The sequence below is a fragment of the Lampetra fluviatilis genome, chromosome 37, assembly GCF_964198595.1.
Source record: "Lampetra fluviatilis chromosome 37, kcLamFluv1.1, whole genome shotgun sequence".
NCBI lineage: Eukaryota > Metazoa > Chordata > Hyperoartia > Petromyzontiformes > Petromyzontidae > Lampetra > Lampetra fluviatilis.
In genome coordinates this window covers 3750637-3769759 of record NC_136311.1, presented here as the reverse complement: position 1 = coordinate 3769759, position 19123 = coordinate 3750637, and the positions used below count along the sequence as shown (strand labels likewise).

The 19123-nt window shown below is 50.7% G+C and overlaps 1 protein-coding gene across 1 annotated transcript; it reads left to right on the top strand.

Moving 5' to 3' along the window:
* Positions 1–1219: 1219 nt before the first annotated feature.
* LOC144945257 (AMP deaminase 3-like) lies at positions 1220–17812 on the top strand. The gene is made up of 14 exons (XM_078873635.1): positions 1220–1283; positions 3372–3660; positions 5021–5201; positions 6028–6274; positions 7602–7731; positions 8256–8447; positions 8752–8883; positions 9526–9689; positions 11068–11194; positions 11926–12086; positions 13472–13592; positions 14596–14769; positions 15410–15520; positions 16197–17812. The coding sequence occupies exons 2-14, from the start codon at positions 3391–3393 to the stop codon at positions 16356–16358; spliced, it is 2172 nt and encodes a 723-aa protein (XP_078729761.1). The 5' UTR covers positions 1220–1283; positions 3372–3390; the 3' UTR covers positions 16359–17812.
* Positions 17813–19123: the final 1311 nt, after the last annotated feature.

The window sequence follows — 19123 nt, the reverse complement described above, 5'->3', positions numbered from 1 at the left end:
ATCTGTGCGGCGTCGAGAGATGCGGGCGCGTTTAGGCAGCGCTGTGTAAATCAACATGGCATTGTATATTGAGACAGGTTTTACGACTTTTCCACCCAACCCTCTTCCAAGTCCTTGCGGGAATGCAATTCAATCAGCACGCAGCGTCGCTTGACACTCATCGCCCGTCCACCTCTCCTCACTCACCGTGAGCCCCTCTCTCGTGTAACCTCAGCCAAGGCCCGGCAGATGCTGTGCGGAAAAATTAAAAATAAACCTACAGTGTGGGTCAACACGTTACAAACCACAGACCAAATAGCAGCGTCATTGCCCCGCTACCATCATTCGCCGGCAGCATTGCAACCGTTCACCAGGCTACTTACTACCAAGAAGCCGTGTCCCGGGCTCACTGGCCAACCTCTGGATAAGATTTGTTGATCATCTCCCAGCCGTACAAAGGAAGAAGTCTTCAAGTCAACGGATCTCGATGTGAGTCTATGGGTGTCTCGTTCTGTGAGGCTGTGTGTTTATGCAACCGGTCGATGGGCCCTATGTGATGAAATTGGTGCTTATGTTTGCGGATCTCCGTGTATGAACCTCTTAAGTTCCATACCTGTCAACCCATGCAGTTTTACACGTGTTCTTGCACAGGGAAATTTAGTTTAAAAAATCGTCTATTTGTCTTTCTCCCGTGTGATGGGACTTTGTAGGATGAACTTTGAGATGTATAAGGGGCACGGGGTGACCAATAAAGTCTGTGAATTTGTCCGTAATAAGGTGGGGCCACTGATAAGGGGTTGACATGATGTATTAAGTTCATGTGTATATACTTGTGCTGTACGTGTATTGTATCTCAATCCACGGACCACACAGTCACGACCGCTTCGTGGATTCTCCCGCGACGATTCAGATACCCACCAGGCGTACTCCTCAAGTGAAAAACACTTTCTCGGGCACGGCCCATGGTGACAAAAACCACGGCCCATGGTGACAAAAACCACGGCGAACATTCAAACACCGCCACCGTGGGTGGGTGACAACGAGGTTCACGCGACCACACCGCGAGCTGTAACTGAAAGGCAGTTGGAGGAACAGAGAATAAGAAAGGGGGGGGAGTCCATCTGTGTCTCTCATCCTCCGCTGGTACAAGAGGCGGGGTCTACGCAGAGAAGGAACTTCCACCGCCCTGCGGCTATTAAAGCCCCACACAGCTGACTCCATTCTCGCACACGTGCGTGCGTGCGTGCGCGCAACCGGCGAAACGAGGACACGAATCTCGTCGCAACTTCCTCCGGCATTCCGAGGTGAGATCCGCGTCGTTTGCAAGTTAGCTCAGCTAAAGCTAAACTAGCTGCAGGCACTATTTATGGCCCAGACTTATTGGCAGCGTTCTATTAATACAGATGACTTCATCTAATGGCTGTCAATCGGCGGTTCAGCGTGGTGAAGAAACTATTGTTGTGTATAATTTTGGGGATGACGAGGACTTATCCCCCCCTCTATGTTTGACATCTAGCACAGGCAAGGGACCTTGACATTTTGCAATTCCACAGCGTTGGTTCAACCCTGGCTGTTGATGAAACGTGGAATGTCGAAACCGGCCCAGAGTCTTGCTTGCGTTAGACCGCCGTGGCTTTAATAGAAAGCGTGCGTATGTATGTGCGATGAAGACACGTTCGTTATATGTGTGTACATTATCGTTTTTTGTACCTTTCAAGGCCAGTATTTCCCCTTTAAAGCCAATCGCCAATACCGTGATACTGGCGATTGTGTTGAGTCGGGGTTTTTTTAGTCTGAATCGTGCACCACGGCCATCGCAACGGCATCACCAAACAACGCATCAGCAGCGCCCCTCTGTCCTTCCAGAGGCCCGAGACTAAATTCCAAAAGAAAATGAAATCGGCGTACAGAAAATCTAAATGAGCGTACAGAGAACTGTCGCCGAATGACGACGTGCGCGATTGAAACCGCATGGCGCACTTGCCTCGCTGCGGCTCCCTGCCAGCTCGCTGGTGTAGCGTTTTGTTTGTTTCGCACACGATCCCTACGACAGAGAAGTGATCAAGAAGGCCTGAGCGAAACAACTTTTCGCGGAGAGGCCAAAACAAATAAAACCGCAACAAACACAAACAGCCGTGACCCGAGACGAACCACCGCGTGACACGAGACGCGCATCTAGCGCGTGCGCTTCAATGCGATTGCGCTGGACAACAGCAACAATAAACACCCTCTTAGGTTTTTTCGGTAAAGTCACGTAGGAAAAAATAAATAATAAAAATTTTAATAATAGAAATAATAACATAAATTTTTCCCAGGGGTGTTCCCAGGGTGGGGATTTTTTCCAGGGGGGGGGGGGGTATCCCAAGGGGGGGGGGGGGGGGTTGCCCAGGGGGGAGGGGGATTTTTCCCAGGGAGGTTCCCAGGGGGGAGATTTTTCCCAAGTGGGGGGGGGGGGGGTGATTTTTCCCAGCCAGTGAAACCACCGAATTGAACTCCATGGGGTTGACATGTACACAATGTGCGCAAGTACTCGACGAATACGCAAGTCAACACGCGACGCCTGACAACGCAAGGCACGCGATGCGAACAACGCACGGCGCATTGCAATGGGCATGATTGTGTTTGTTGAACTAGTTTCGCACGGAACCAACCGTGCTAATTGGAGGTGCTGAGAATAACAACAAGCTAAACAGAAAAATCAGTTCTAAAGAAATTAGTTTTCAATTCTAGATTTAAAAGTGCATAGCCCAAGTGTTTTTTTTAAATACACACACGAGACACGATGCAACACGCACGGTGCGTGAAATACAGATGACGCAACACATCACAAAACACAATGCAATACTGTACACAAGACACTCAACAACACCCACAGCACACAGTTACATACAACGCATGACACGCATTCATACACGAGACTGAAAACAACACCAATGACCACACAGAAGACAGCAGCGAACACATAACAGCATCATCAGCAGCCCCAATACGGTACACAACTGACGCCTGTCAAAACAATACAAGCCCCCAATTGTGGTTCTCACGCACACACACACGGGCATGTGAGGTCCACGTGCCTTGACGTGCCCCCACGTATTGGGTAGCGTCTTTTAGACATGACGCGGGGGTGATGGCTTTTCACGTGGAATCCCCGACAGCCCTCACCTGCACAGGTGGGCCAGCCTTCACGTCTCACCTATACAGGTGAGACACCCCCTGCTTGCACAACTACAGGTAACTTCCATCTCGACTCGCCCAGGCTTCATTCAGAATCCAGACCCCAAGAGCCCACATTTTGCACAGGTGAGCCACACCTCAGTTGTTTTAAGCGAGTCCCCACTCGGCCGTATCGGTGATCCATCCCCTCCGTCTGTCTCTTGTGTTCTCTCCAGAATCCCCCACCGAGCCACGATGGAGGCGCGGGACACGGGGGCGGCCTTGACAAACGCGTACCGGGGTCTGGCCGCGGGGGGCTGCTCCCTGCAACCCGTGCAGGAGCACTTCCCCGGGAGCGAGGCGAGAAGCTTCCTGCTGCAGCACAAGTCCAATACCTGGGATGAGCCAGACACGATCAACCCCGAGGCCTCCTCCGCATCCCTGTGTCTACCCTCCTCGTCACTGTCCACCACGTCTTTCCACCGGGTTGTCATCACGGGAGACAGCGCCGCGGATGTTACCTGGGTTGGTGCAGCAGACTCCCCACTCCCCCCCCCCCCCCATCGCGTTTCAATGAAATCATTTTAGATTTGAGATTTAGGCAGCCTTGATTAAAATTCATATTTCAAATTGACTCGAGTATGAGAAACAGTCACACCTGAATACAGTTCAAAGGTGGATTTATCCAGTTCCGTACAACAAAAATACTGGTATTTAATTTATTATTTTTATCTTTATACGTGACTTTATCGAAAGAACCAAAGAGTAATTCCTGCGGTCACGAAAGCTCCAAATTAAGATACAATAATAAAACCCCACTACTTCGCAAATAAAAAAAAGTTAATATATAAATAACGAGAAACATGCACATAACAGGGAAAAATAATCGCTGAGAAAATACATTAAAATAAATCCGTTTCGTCCTCATACCCCAGAACACAATCTCAAAACATTTCCGATAAATCACATTATTATTGATTTAATCCCTGCAAGGCAGAGGAGATGTACATATTTGACTCAGTCCCTTCGGTCTCACCCCGGGGAGACGGAGAGGTGAGGTTCTTTGTGTGTGGATACAGGGGCGCCACGGTGACAAGGAGTTGTTAACTTCCTCGCCTGGTATAGAGGAGGTCGTGGGTTCGATCTCGACCCCGACTCCTGTATATTTTAATTTTGCATGTCTCCCCTCTCCCTGTGGTCGCATAGATTTTTCTCCGGGTCCTCCGGTTTTTCCCTCCACATTTCGAATCATAGCTGCTGCTATAAATTTCCATATGATAAACCACTTTGTTGGGCTATCATTTGTGGCCAGATCGCTTCTGAAAAAGCTACATAGCTCAGTGGGCCTTACCTGGTAAAATAAATACAAGTTTCGTTTTAATAGTTATACCGACTCCAATCATCCTGGCACCCTCACCACCCTCAGCATTGGTTCCGTTTGCTTCATCAATGTCCATGTCTCTGATGTGGCATAGCAAGGAATATACACAGATTGAACATGGTACAGTGGATGGTAACTATAACCGAGTAATATATTCACCACTTAGGATTTACTGATGACCGTAATTACAGCAATGGGAACGATAACTCCAGTTAATAATCGATGAACATAACGGAGAAGGCAGACAGTTGGGTAAGAGGGAATTGTGAGCAAAAGAGTCATTCACAAGTTTGCCAAACAAAGGCAAATACTGTAATTGTTTGAGGGACAGCAGTGGAAAACACAACTGTGAATGAATACCGAGGGACTTTATTGATTACAGACCATCTGCTCGCAAAGACAGTCACCAGCCATGATCAATCCACTGCTAGATGAAGGCCTCTTTTAAGTTGTCTGCTCACACAGAAGTCCTCTGTGCCCACCACCTGCCCTCTCCTGTCCCAGGTGAGGCCAGCCGAGCTGCAGGACATTGCGGCCAAGCTGATGGGAGCCATGCGAGCGCGGCAGGAGCGCATGGCGGCCTCACTGCAGCGTTTCCCACGCACCGCCACGCGCTTCTTGCGGCCGCCGGGAGACAAAGTGGACGGCTGTGGCACGGAAGACGGCCTGCCCAACGGTTACCCAGGTGCGCACGGCGAGGCCTGCGGTCCGCATCGCACGAGCTCCCCCGTCAGGGTTGAGCGCCGGGCATGAATCTTGAAATTTCCCAAGATGGCAGTGGAGTGGGGGGGGGGGGCGGACCTGAAATGTTTGGGTTTAAAAAAACGATAGGGCTCGACACTCATAAAAAACAATCAAGGCATCTTTTTTCTGGGGGGAAGGAAATTTTCCCCACCCCGCCCTTGGATTTGCCACCGTGTCTCCTTGCCACTGCCCGACACACAAGCTGAATGGGGACTGGCACTGCAGGCAGATGCTTGTTACAAGCCGATGCTCAAATCACCCAGAATGCACCCAATCTCGTTAGTTCATTCAGCAGGGCCCAGACTGTGCTTGGATGGGCATCGGCCTCGCATCGGGGATTGCTTATATACATGCACTCCGCACATGTCTGTACAACCTACTTGATGCTTCATTTTAATTTAAAAGGAATGGTCCCATGGACGCAGAAAGCACAGTCCCTCATCTCCCTCCTCACCTTGTCCCTGCACACGGCATTGTGCACTCAATCTCTTGACTGGCAGATGGCAGTGAGGTGGTCGTTGCAGAGTTATTTTTTCACTGGTTTAAAACATTTGTGCTTGCTCTCCAGGTCAAAGTTAGCTCATTTCCTCTCAAAAAGCCACGTTGCATTTTGGAGGGATTTTTTGCTTGCAAATGTTTGGTGGCTCATTCATCCTTCTACTACTTTTTGTTCTCGAGTTATAAGCAGTATAAAGTTAGAGTGGACATCTTTCAGTACTGTGATAACAATTAAGATGATGATGATGATGATTTCAACAACTGTGCAGCTTTCGCGACGGTGGACATGACGGCGGTTGAGGCCGCCGATGCGGCCACGCCGTCCCCAGTGACCCCGGCCGCGCTGACCCTACCGAGCCGCGTGGCCATGGTGCGTGGGGTGGCCGTCCTCTACGCCGATGAGAAGGCCCAGGAGGACGGCCAAGCCTGGGCCCTGCCCTGCGACGCGACCATCGGCCTGTCCTCCCACCTCAGCGACCTGGGGGTGCTGCTCGGTCTTGTGCAGGATGGGCCCCTGTGAGTCACCCGTGACCCTCTCTCTGTGTAACAATCCTATTTGTTAGTAATCTTTTATGTTACCAGCACACACCCTTGAGATGCACGTAGCAATTCCCACAGGGTGCTGTCAAGATGGCAGCAGTAAATCAGTTCCGATTACATTTTTTGAAAGAGAATGAAATTATTCCAGGAACAAAAACTATGTAAGGATAAAAACAACCTTGTAAAAAATGCAAATAAAATACCGTATAAAATATACACATTTTAAAATATGTAATGATATACTGTTTCATCGATGATTAAAGATGTTACACAATTGAGTCCCATACTGGTATTGAACCGGTTCCCTTCGGAGGAAACGGTTGTTTAATCGGGCTTAAAAGTGTGACATGATTCACAAGAGGAGGTTATTATTTTTTGGGTGTCAGGTCTAAAATGTCCATTTGTAAGAAATAGTTATTCAGCGATAAGAATGTCCCTCCTCGGCCAAAGCAACACAAGGGTATAGAATAACACTCCTCAATGAAGGATTTCCATGACAGCGCACTCGGTTTTAAATTAATTGGTACAACCATTGCCTCACCAGAACTGCTTGCAATAATCATCGTTATATGTTTTGAGGGCATATGGGTGGCAGGGAAGGGAATGGCAAAACATCCGGCCTCAGCAGTGACTCGATGCTTTCGAGGCGTCCAGGGCACATGCTGCATGGCTGCTCTAGGGTCGGCTTCCGCTCCGATACCACCGTGGGTCACGCTACAGCAAGTTGAGCAACCAGTTCACTTCCCTAAGCCCGTTGTGAAATCTCTCAGGCTTCAAGCTGTACCGTGATTCGCTCGAGTGCCAGTGCACCTACAGGATATGCAGACTGTGCAGAATGGGAACGTCACCCCCTGCTGAAACGCCTGCAGCCCCGACGCCACTTGTATGTATGCATGTTGAACTTCTTTTGCACCGTACGCAGCCATCCGTGCCAATCGGAGGTGCGGGGTGAAGGACAACAAACTAAACACAAAAAGCGGTGCTAAAGAAATTAGTTTTCACTCTAAATGATTTAAAAGTGCATAGCTCCAGTGGCTTCCTAATATCGGAAGGGGGAGCGTTCCAGACGGCCGCAGAAGCGCATCTGAAAGCGCACGACGTGGCGGCCATCTTTGTTCGATGGCCAGCAGCCAAGAGCCAATGCTGCGAGGATGACCGGAGTTCCGCACGATGGTGGTTTGTGCCCCTTGATGAGATCAGCGAGGTACGGCGAGATCACTTGACGTGTGCTGCACTGCCATGGGGCTTGATGTTCGGAGATGTTTCTCTCCTTCCCGTTGTGTCTGCGTGTTTGTGTCTGCAGCAAGACATTCTGCCAACGACGCCTCAAGCTCCTGGCCGCCAAGTTTCAGGTTCATCAGATGACGAACGAGTTGGCCGAGATGATCCAGCTCAAGGTGGACGGCTGCCGCGACTTTGAGAACGTGGTGAAGGTACGGTGCCCACCCTCTCGTGGTCTTGTACTTTGGTGCAGGCCGCACAACTGCACCATAGCCCAAGGGCTGGGGAGGCTCGGGCACCGGACTACCAAGAGGGGAGCGAATATGAACAGGGGGAGGGGGAGTTGAATCCCTTGAACCAGGGCCAATGCTGAGCACACACCATCACTGATGTAGAGGCCATCCGTATCCGCCTGCCACTCATCTTGAGCAGTCGCATTGTTTGTGTGCGGGCTAGGTGGGAGCGGTGGTGCGGTGGTGAGTGCTTTGAACCCAACGGCCCGAGTTTGATTCCCGCTCACGGCGAACATCGGTGGCAAATATCTGCACCGATCGCGAGCCTCCCCGAGGTTGACGCCTCAGCCTTAAGTGAATACAGCACCTCGTTTATGGCTGGCTGCACCCCACGCTCTCGTGCGCCATGCCAGCCTTCATTAGGTGTTTGCAAACGCGCTTGCCCCGACGGCCTGTGCAGGCTACATGGGCGATCATTCTTCGCCTTTGTCTCTGTGGGGCAGGTGGACACGCACATCCACGCGGCGGCGTGCATGACAGCGCGGGAGCTGCTGCAGATGATGCGGAGCGCACGCGAGGAGGGCGTCCCCGTGTCGCGCGGTCCCGACGGCCGCGAGCTCACGCTGGCCGAGCTCTTCGCGCAGCTGCACCTACGCAGCGACTCCATCGACCTGGACAACCTGGACGTGCACGTGGTGCGGTACACATGCGCACGGATGGTAGCCTCTCTTGACAAGTTGTTGTTTAATGAATGAACCATCAACAAACTGTTTAAGCAGGGGTGTCGACGTGGCCGAGCGGGAGAGCGTTTGCCGCTTTGTTGCAGACGTTTCAGCGTTCTCGGCCCGCAGTCGCCCTGGTTAATATTGGTTCGTGTAAATAAATGTTATTGAATTGTTGAATTTAACCATCTTTTATTTGGTGGGGGAGTTGATGAGCAACGCTGTGTGCTCGAGGGGAATCACGGAACCGCGGCGACGGCTGGCGTGTCTCGCGCAGGACCGCGACACGTTCCAGCGATTCGACCGCTTCAATGACAAGTACAACCCGCTGGGCTCCAGCGAGCTGCGCAACGTCTTCCTCAAGACCAACAACCACATGAGCGGAAAATACTTTGCGATGCTCGTGAAGGCACGGAGACTCTCGCGCACAGCACACACGACACCACAGGCGGCGCACGCGGAGACGCGTCGTCTTGACAATGAGACATTTCGCCAGTAGTAGCCTGTGACCAAATCACCTGTAGTGTACCCGTGGGCTGATAAACGGCTGTAAAATATTTATTATTATTATTGATTTTAAAAAGAAGTGGGCTTGGGCAGGGCACAATCCTAGAAAGGAATATGTACATGGAGCACCAGGCTTTGGATGTACAAGCAGCAAGTATACGATCGCACGCACACCAACACAGATGCGCACACACACACCCTCTCTCTTACTCATCCATCCATGCTGTCGTATCAACTAAGTAACCCAGCGATAGAGTGAGCGGCTCGCAATCAGAAGGTTGCGAGTTCAAATCCTGGGAGGGGGGAGGGGTTGACTCAGCCCATCATCTTTCCTCTGCGGTTAATTGAACGAGTAACACTCTGTGGGGAATTCAACTGTGCTTGTCCTGTGGATAGACTCGCCCCCGCCATGAGAATTAGGAACGTCCACCAACAGCTCGGGGCTCTAGGTTGAGCACCAATGCCTCGGTGTTCGCTGGAGCAGGAAATCGCTTTGACTTACTTTTTGTTTTACCGTCTCTCTTGGTGCGGGGCCACGCCGCAGAATGTGGGCCGGCGTCTGGAGGCGAGCCGCTACCAGTACGCGGAGCCACGCATGTCGGTGTACGGCCGCTCGCGGGGGGACTGGGAGAAGCTGGCCGGCTGGTTCGAGCAGCACCAGGTCTACTCGCCCCACCTGCGCTGGGTCATCCAGGTTCCGCGCATCTAGTACGTCCGCTCGCTCGCTCGCTCGCTCGGTGCCTCGCTCGTTCGTCGACTCTCACAGCGAACATGAAGTATAACTTTATAATGATAAGAAAAACGCAATCAGCACGCGCATGATTCGCGAATCGGACGCAATGTTCGACCGAGAACTCGGGAGGTGCAGAGTCAAGAGGTCAACAACGTCCCTTGTATGCAGCCTCAACAGGTGAGAGCCTGAACGGGTGAGCCAAACATAAGTGACTGCCTGAACAGGTGAGATCCTGAACAGGTGAGAGTCTTGAGCTGCCGCTTGAAAGCAGATTGTGCTTGGATGCTGTGCGTGTGCAGTGGCATAGCGTTCCAGAGTGGCTGGTGCCATTTTAATGAGCGCCACCTAAAGAGGAGAAGAACACAGCCTCGATGCTCATTTGAGTACGAAATAACGTTTCACTTCAAGATACAACACTTTTTTTGCGTTGATGAGAAACCCCATCACAGCAGGAGAATGTGTGCAGGTTGGAAACAATTCTATTTAACTTGGCGCAAAGGCGTGCTGCTCGCAAACAGCAGGAAGGCACGACTGCCATCCACAAGCCTTGCATGCATGCTACGTGGCCACCGCATTACATGTACGATGCTCTCAGCAATGTCTCAGATCCCAGTGTAATATGCAGAATTGGACTCCAGTAAAAAGAAAAGGGTGCAGCCCTATAATTTATTACTCATGCCACTGCTCAGTCCCTCTCGTGAGTGGCCTCGTTTCTTTGGTGGCTCGACAACTTAGAAGAGGTGAGAGTACCCACACTTTTGCCCACCACATGTGACCTACGGATCGACTTCCTCTGGTGTACCCATTTATAATTGCTGCGTGGACAGTCATCGGTGGGGAATTAAGAAACTTGCACCATCCTTTCAACTCCGGCGACCTCTGGACTACAGGAAAGGAACCCTATTTTTTGTTGTCTGTAAATATCGCACCTGTTTTTTTAAATGGAGCCGACAGGCCACTTATTGCTTTGCGAGGAAATTGTGTGTCCGTCCGTCCATCTGTACATGGGCACTGCACGTGTTTCTACAAAAATACAAAACCCCTCATCAAATCACTAATAAACTCACCACGGCTCACCAGTACCAATGCTCAGATCTCTGTATATTTTGTCCAACATTGGCAATAAAATACTATTCAAAAGTATATCAATATAACAATAAATATATATAACATTTAGTACAATCGGCATTTTAGTACAGGCATGACACGTCTGTCCGTTGGTACTTGTGCGTGCGTGTTTCCACGGAAACGTTTATTTTTGTCTTTTAATCCCTGGTAAAACGGCAGGCTCCTCGAATGCACCGGCTTGCCGGGCTGTTTGAATCATTCACCTCTCGCTGTGCTCGCTCGCAGTCATATTTTCCGCACGAGGAGCATCATCCCGAGTTTCGGGGCGATGCTGGAGAACATCTTTCTGCCGTTGTTCGAGGTGACCCTCAACCCGGACTCCAACCCGACCCTGCACAACTTCCTCCAGCACGTACGTGCCTCCTCCTCCTCCTCCGCAGCAGCAGCGGCAGCAGCGGCAGCGGTGGCGCTGCATAGCGACCGGCGCGGCGAAGAGAAAATCCACTTGGCTCCAGGCCGATGCATGAGACCCCCGTAACCAAACCCTATTTACTGCCGTAGAGTTCTGTTACCGCCATCAATCATTTTTTCCTCAAGACCAAAAGTGACTGCCATTACATTCCAAAAACAGCTGTTGTTAGTTACTGCTCGGGATGAGTTTCGAATAAAAAAAGGATAACTTAAGGGTTGCTGAATTTTCAGATCATGTACAAATACATAAAAGTATATATTTCAAGGTCGTACAAATATTCATATATCGGCACTAATTTTTAGATTCTTCAAATTAATGTGAATCGTATTCGTTTATTATATATTTATTGTTCTTTTAATGGGGGCCCTGCCAAGTTCTCGCAGTAGGGGGGCGATGTTGCTGTGTGTCATCTCAATTGAGATGTTTGCACGACATTTCTCAGGATTGTGATATTTTTGTCACTGCTAGTGGCATTGTGTGTTCTTTTACCTATGGGAACGAAATCCATGCAGAGCAGGGGGAAAGTTTCCCGGTCGGGAATCGAACCCGGGCCCTTCTCAGCGCGAGGAACAATCATCCCCACTGCGCCCACCATCCCGCCACGCACCACTTTGATCCACGCTTGCGCCTCCACCGCCTAAGAAGTCTCCCGTTTCGCTCGTGAACCGCAGGTGACGGGGTTCGACTCTGTGAGCGACGAGTCGTTGGCCGAGGGGCTGTTCCTGCCGGACAGCCCGGCCCCCGAGGAGTGGACGAGTGCGGAGAACCCCCCGTACTCCTACTACGTCTACTACATGTTCGCCAACGTGGCCGTGCTCAACCAGCTGCGCAGGTGAGCGGTGCCCTTCGAGCGACAGGGTCACGCGCCGCAGGTGCAGGCGGGAGGTGGGGGGGGCGGGGGGGCGGGGGGGCGTGGGAGGTGAAACGGGGAAGCGAGCGTGCACGTTTGCTGCACAAAACACAAAAGGCACAGGTCCCCCAGGTAGCCATTACAGACTGGTGGGGCAGGTGCTGTAAGTGAGATCTTACTCTTTGGTTTTTTACTGTATCAGTAATTTTGCTGTGACGGTTCCACCTGAAGACGGAAGCTTGTGTTGCCTCCGAAACGTCGTGATTTAATTTATTTACATTTTTTACCTACGTGACTTTACTGAAAAAACCAAAGAGTAAGAAAACTTTAAATCTAGAGTTAAGTGAGATCTTGTTCAGCTTTTCAGATTTCAGCAGGAAGGGTCCAAGAAGCGTCCTGCGACGGTAAATGTCGTACAGTTCTGGATCTTAGTTACAATCGTGGTTTCATAGGTCACGATACAAACAGCAAGTAGCGGTACATGTGCTTTACAGGTTACAGGAATAGGGAACTGGTTGATAATGTAAAACAAACATTCTAAATCATGACTACATTCATTCATGAACAAAAAATGAAGGAAAATAAAAGGTGGTCACGAAGCATGACAGGACGGGTTAGGGCAGTCTCACGCCCAGCCGCCTTTATGCTGATGTTTAAACGGCGCACCTGGGATTCATTTTTAAGGGTCAATCAACCCTAGGGGAGGCCCAGGATCATTCAGATAATGACCACTGATATTGGCCATTAGCAGGAATCTAACTCGGGTTCTAAATATGACACCACCATACAGGTCACCATACATCAATAGGGATTATGTGTACGCAGACATTAACAGATACTGCTATTTGAATGCACGCAAACGACAGGAGGAAAAAGAACATGAATAATGTACACTGATTACCATATGAATAATACCAACCGGCAATGGATACCCATTGCAATGTTTATGAAGGGCTCACAAGTGATGTCATCACATGTACCCCTCTATTTAAGGATGGAAACAGGATTTCTTCACATAATCTGGCTGTCGCCTGATGAGGCTAATTGTAATTACTGGCGAAACGTCGTACTCAGATCTCAGAACGTAAATCTTGTGAATTTGCTCTACAACACACCGGTGTGCTGTATGAGTAACGAATCGGCACGTTCTGTTTACGTGACAAACCTTACGAATTGGCTGTGTCGGGTGGTGGCGGCGGGTTTAACGACACATTTATATTTACGCGATCTTAAAAAAACCTATACACCACCTCCCACTCACATATCTACTTACGTAAACACACTCGCACGCATAATAAGCACATACACACACACGTGTATAGATGATGTCTGCTCACACATGACCCCTACTGCTGCTGTGCGAACAGACTGTGCAACATGAACACGTTTGTGTTCCGGCCGCACTGTGGTGAGGCTGGCTCTGTCGCACATTTGGCCGACTCCTTCCTCACCTCCGACAACATCTCGCACGGCATCAACCTCAGCAAGGTCAGAACCACCCCACATTCCACCTCCGAGGAACAACCAGGTCACTCTGGCAAACGAGACTCGTGCCTGGTTAAACAATATCAACTCGAAGTCTTCATTTCTCTTGGAAACAAGTTTAAAATCGATACTGATGCCACTTCAAAGCGATCGATGTACAAAAACACACAATGGTTTTGTTGTACTCTCTGAAAATTTCTGCTCAGTCTTTTGGCTAACCATCAGCTGAAGAAAAGCACCCTGCGCACGTCACATTTATCTGCACACTTGTACACACGGATCTGTGTGGGTGGACAGCTGTCAAGAACGACGTGACGGGGCTTCAGGACATTGACGTGCAATTCGGACAACAACACATCGCACGCTCGGGACGAATCTACCCCTGCTCACGAAGCTCTCGCTGCTCACCACTGAGATCATACAGCCCTCACGCTCAGCAGTGAGGGCATATCAGGCAGACGTGATTCACCGATTATGAGACCTCCTTTGCCAGTAGCAAGATATAGTAATAGGTTTTTACCCTTTTATCTGGCAACAAAACTGAAACCTTTTTACAAGGGATCATTTTTGCATTAACCACAACACTTGCGGTCAAAATGCAAACAAAAAGACAACTCTGATAATGTATGCACTGTCCTTGAAATTGATTGGTCCACACCCGAGACAGCTTTTCTTAGAGCCCAGTCTCACATGGTGTTGGACCAGATGACGCTAAAAGGTGCACAACTCAAAGACAACGCACCATCAGAGTGTTGAGAGCTCGGGGTAAGCATTTACCAGTTTTGTTGCCAGATAAAAGGGTAAAAACCTATTACTGTGTGCTTCACCGACTTGGTCGAGACCTCGCCTCTGCTGGATACATCAGTTGCTCCATGCCCGCTCCTGCCAATAAGACTTGGGACGAGGTCACAAGCAGAGGTCGTTGCGGACCCCAGCTGTCTGAGCGAACTGACGGATGGATTGTCCACCCGCTGTCCCCCGCCCCTCCCCCCCCCCCCCGTCGCAGAGTCCCGTGCTGCAGTACCTGTACTACCTGTGCCAGATTCCCATCGCCATGTCGCCCATCAGCAACAACAGCCTCTTCCTCGAGTACTCGCGCAACCCTTTCCTCGACTTCTACCACAAGGGCCTCACGGTCTCCCTGTCCTCGGATGACCCCCTGCAGTTCCACTTCACGCAGGTAACGCAGGCGGCCGCCCCTTACAGATGTTACAGCTCTTTCCAGAGAAACCAGAGGCAATTACGGCCTCGTCACTCAAGAATCGTTAACAAACCAACTTTCGGTGACATTTGCACAATTGTAATGGTTGCCAGCTGATGGAGAATGTTCGTGTTCTTCACTAATTTTCAATGGGGGGGCACATTCAGTGTGAGGGCCGCCACACTGCCTGCATGGGATGTGTTCACCATTAGTGTATTGTCGGGGGCCGCACGTCAGGGGCCGCACTAAAGGCCCCCAGGGGCCACCAGTGGCCTGCGAACACTGGCCGATGTGATTGACGAAAATAAATATACGCATAACTCTATTCTGTGCCGCCACACGTAAATACACGTTTAGGCCATCGGCCTATTGGCTTTCCAAACCAATTTTATCCATGGCAGCAATGAACAGCAGGGAGCGTCCCAAATGGTAATGAGCTTTACGGAGTGGCCCAGGTGGTGATGAGCGGCATAACGATAAATTAACGCAACAAGTGGCCTGCATGGTAACGACGAGCCGCACGAGGATAAGGGAGCAGGGGGCGGTTACAAGCTTGAGCGAGATCAGCCCAAGCGGCAATGACGAGGGTGTGGGGTGTGGGGTGCGGTGGCGCGAGCAGGAGGCGCTGGTGGAGGAGTACGCGACGGCGGCGCACTTCTGGAAGCTGAGCACGTGCGACCTGTGCGAGATCGCCAGCAACAGCGTGCGGCAGAGCGGCCTCTCCCACATGGTAACCGCAGCGGCGCACGGCACGGCAGCCCCGCACACAGCAACACGCGGCACGGCAGCCCCGCACACAGCAACACGCGGCACGGCAGCTCCACACACAGCAACACGTGGCACGGCAACCCCGCACACAGCAACACGTGGCACGGCAACCCCGCACACAGCAACACGTGGCACGGCAGCCCCGCACACAGCAGCACGTGGCACGGCAGCCCCGCACACAGCAGAACGTGGCACGGCAGCCCCGCGCACAGCAGCACGTAGCACGGCAGCCCCGCACACAGCAACACGTGGCACGGCAGCTCCGCACACAGCAACACGTGGCACGGGAGCCCCGCACAAAGCAACACGTGGCATGGCAGCTCCGCACACAGCAACACGTGGCACGGCAGCCCCACACACAGCAACACGTGGCACGGCAGCCCCGCACACAGCAACACGTGGCACGGCAGCCCAGCGCAGAGCAGCACGTGGCACGGCAGCTCAGCAAATGGCAGCACGTGGCACAGCAGTCCCCCACACACAACAGCACATTCAGTACAATCCAAGAAAAATGTGTTTGGAATGGATCCGAAAATTTGATGTCGCAGGAAGGGCTTTTGGGCCTTTGGGCCCTCTGCTCAGCGACCGTGATATACTGTACTGTACACGTAAAGACATCTGCTGTTGACTCCGTGCAGGAAAAGCGCGAGTTCCTGGGCGACAAGTACCTGGAGGAGGGGCCCGAAGGGAACGACGCCACCAAGAGCAACGTGGCACCCATCCGCGTGGCGTTCCGCCACGAGACGCTGTGCCAGGAGCTGGAGCTGCTGACCAAGGCCAGACCTTCCTCACCCCCGTGAGGCCCGCTTGGGGGGGTGGGCCGTGATCACATTTAGCGGTGGAAGACTGCCAGCAGGGCCTCTCATTCGCTTCCTTACATTTCCTAAACGAGCACCCGGACATGTCTACGATTGCCACAAGGTATTTGTGGAGGTAAATGAGATATGGGAAGGACTGTAGTGATTCTGCCTTATTATCAATGAAACAAGATGTGCAACTTTAATAATTCAATTTAATTTAGCTTAATTCGTGCAAATTACTTCTCTAAACACTGAACATTGCGAACCACATTGAGCATCAGAACTGGTACGACACACCGCAGAGATGCAACACAGAGGTGAACACAACATTAACGAGAGAGAGGACACCAGAGACACAACACGGACACGATACAGGGTACGGAGGTGAACACAACACGAACCACATGGGGTGACAGGAAACAGTCAAGCTCCCGACATCAGAAAAAGTCCAGAGAATAATATGGACGATAATAATTTAATTTTATACAGCGTAATGCTTATTACAGGAATTGTATGTACTTGCATAACTAATGTAACATTGTTTTAACGCTTTGTGATTTGAATAACAATACTTTCTAACGATAAATACATTGCATTGAACTCGTACACTTAAGTCTAACAACCTATCATAACAAAGATGTCTCCATCTATGGGGACAATGTAGCGTGGGCCAGGATTAAATACCTAGCACTTGGCAAAATAAAGCTAAAGTCAGAAATGTACACGCGGTGTCTACTTCATGTGGGTACCCTTGTCTCCGAAGCACTGAACTATGGGTATTTGCCATCCGCTCTTGATAATACCTGGCACCAAGATGTTCATGCAGCTAAGGAAAGCGTCAGCAAAAATGTTGTTGCACTGAGCTATGACGCCATTGATCACAGTCATATCAATGCGTATGTTGGGCATCATCATAGCTGAAATTTGTGCCCGATTTGGGCCTTCCCTATGCTGTTTGCCAGCGTCACCGTTCTTCAAATGTGACAAATTTTGCAAAAAATACCCGCAAATCGGCATTGTCCCCTACTGCGAACCGCCTGTGGAACGTAGCACCTTCTTTCGTAATAGCCTGGTGCGATAAAATGGCGCAAATACAAAATCATTTTTGTTTACCAAGCCTTTAGGCTCACATGGTGGAGTGTGTGAGCATCAGCATTGCTGGTTCTGGCGCCGACACCACACATGCCTTGCCCACCTAAATAATTAGTCCTAAGTGAGTTCACTCACTCTCCCAAACCTTCACTTCACATGAACAGCAACTCCCTTTCATCAATGGCACTTAGGTCTACCCAGGTTATCTCTGCATTGCGTATCCTGGACAAGGTTTAGAATAATACGTCTTCCAGTTTAATAATTCGTTTACCGTACATATGTGTTAGGCTAACAACGCTCAGCGCTTGCAAAACATATATTGAGACTGTTGAATAATACACAAATAAAGTGTAGCTTGTGCAGCGGCGTGTGGGCTCGAATCATGTCCTGTGTGTACTGGCGAAGTGCATCTTCATTCTCTTCTATATCTGAGTGCACACCTCTCCTCCATTACGAGCACAGTACTGTGACCAGGATACGTCGGGGCTCTGGGGTGCTTGTGGAGATGGCCAGGGAGGGGATTTAGTGGAGAACTTGGGACCAGGAGAGCAGACTCCACGTGTGGTAAGGAAAATACCAAGATGAAGAACAACGTTACTCATAAGATCAACAGTTGTTGTCCTGCGAATAGACTCGTCCCCGTCCCGTGAATGTATGATTTCTTGATGTGGTTGTCCCATCTGATGACGATTGCTTGTGTTTCGATCGAAACGTCTTGATCTATAATTTTTCTACCTACGTGACTTTACCGAAAGAACCAAGGAGTATGGATTCCTGCAGTCACGAAAGCTTCAAATCAAGATAGAACTGAATCAGAATACTGGAGGAATCCGATGAGTAATAAAGCTCTTTTTCACAAATGTCCAGGTGGGGCAGGTCAGAATGTTACAACACATGCAAAAACACGATAGGAGTGTAGTGACATAAGAAGGGAGGGGCTGCTGGGGGCTCTGGGACCCTGGGCGGACCAGGCGCTTAAGCCTCTTGGCACCAGGCGCTCGGTTCCCAGGCGGGTCCAGACGCTTAAGCCTCTTGGCGCCAGGCATTGGGTTCCCAGGCGATTAAGCCTCTTGGCGCCGCCAACGGGGGGGGGGGGGCTGTGTGTGCTCTGTGGGATGTCTGGTGGCGCACACGGCCCCACCCCTTGTTGGACTAGGCATAAAAGGGGAGCTCCCTGGACGATCAGGGCCAGTCGTAGCTCAAGACCCAAGACACAAGACCAGCCATCTGAGGACCCTGGGATGTTGTGTGAGCCAGTGGTGGGACTCTGGAACTCCCGACTCTACGACCTTGTGAGGGCGAGTTCCAGAGCGTAGCCAGAGTAGAGTATCTAGGCTGTGTACCTAGGCTGTGTACCTAGGCTGTGTACCTAGGCTGTGTACCTAGGCTGTGTACCTAGGCTGTGTACCTAGGCTGTGTACCTAGGCTGTGTACCTAGGCTGTGTACCTAGGCTGTGTACCTAGGCTGTGTACCTAGGCTGTGTACCTAGGCTGTGTACCTAGGCTGTGTACCTAGGCTGTGTACCTAGGCTGTGTACCTAGGCTGTGTACCTAGGCTGTGTACCTAGGCTGTGTACCTAGGCTGTGTACCTAGGCTGTGTACCTAGGTTGTAACAGAGTATCAGGACTGTTGGAGTGTTGTATTGTAATAAATAAGTTACCTCTACAAGTGT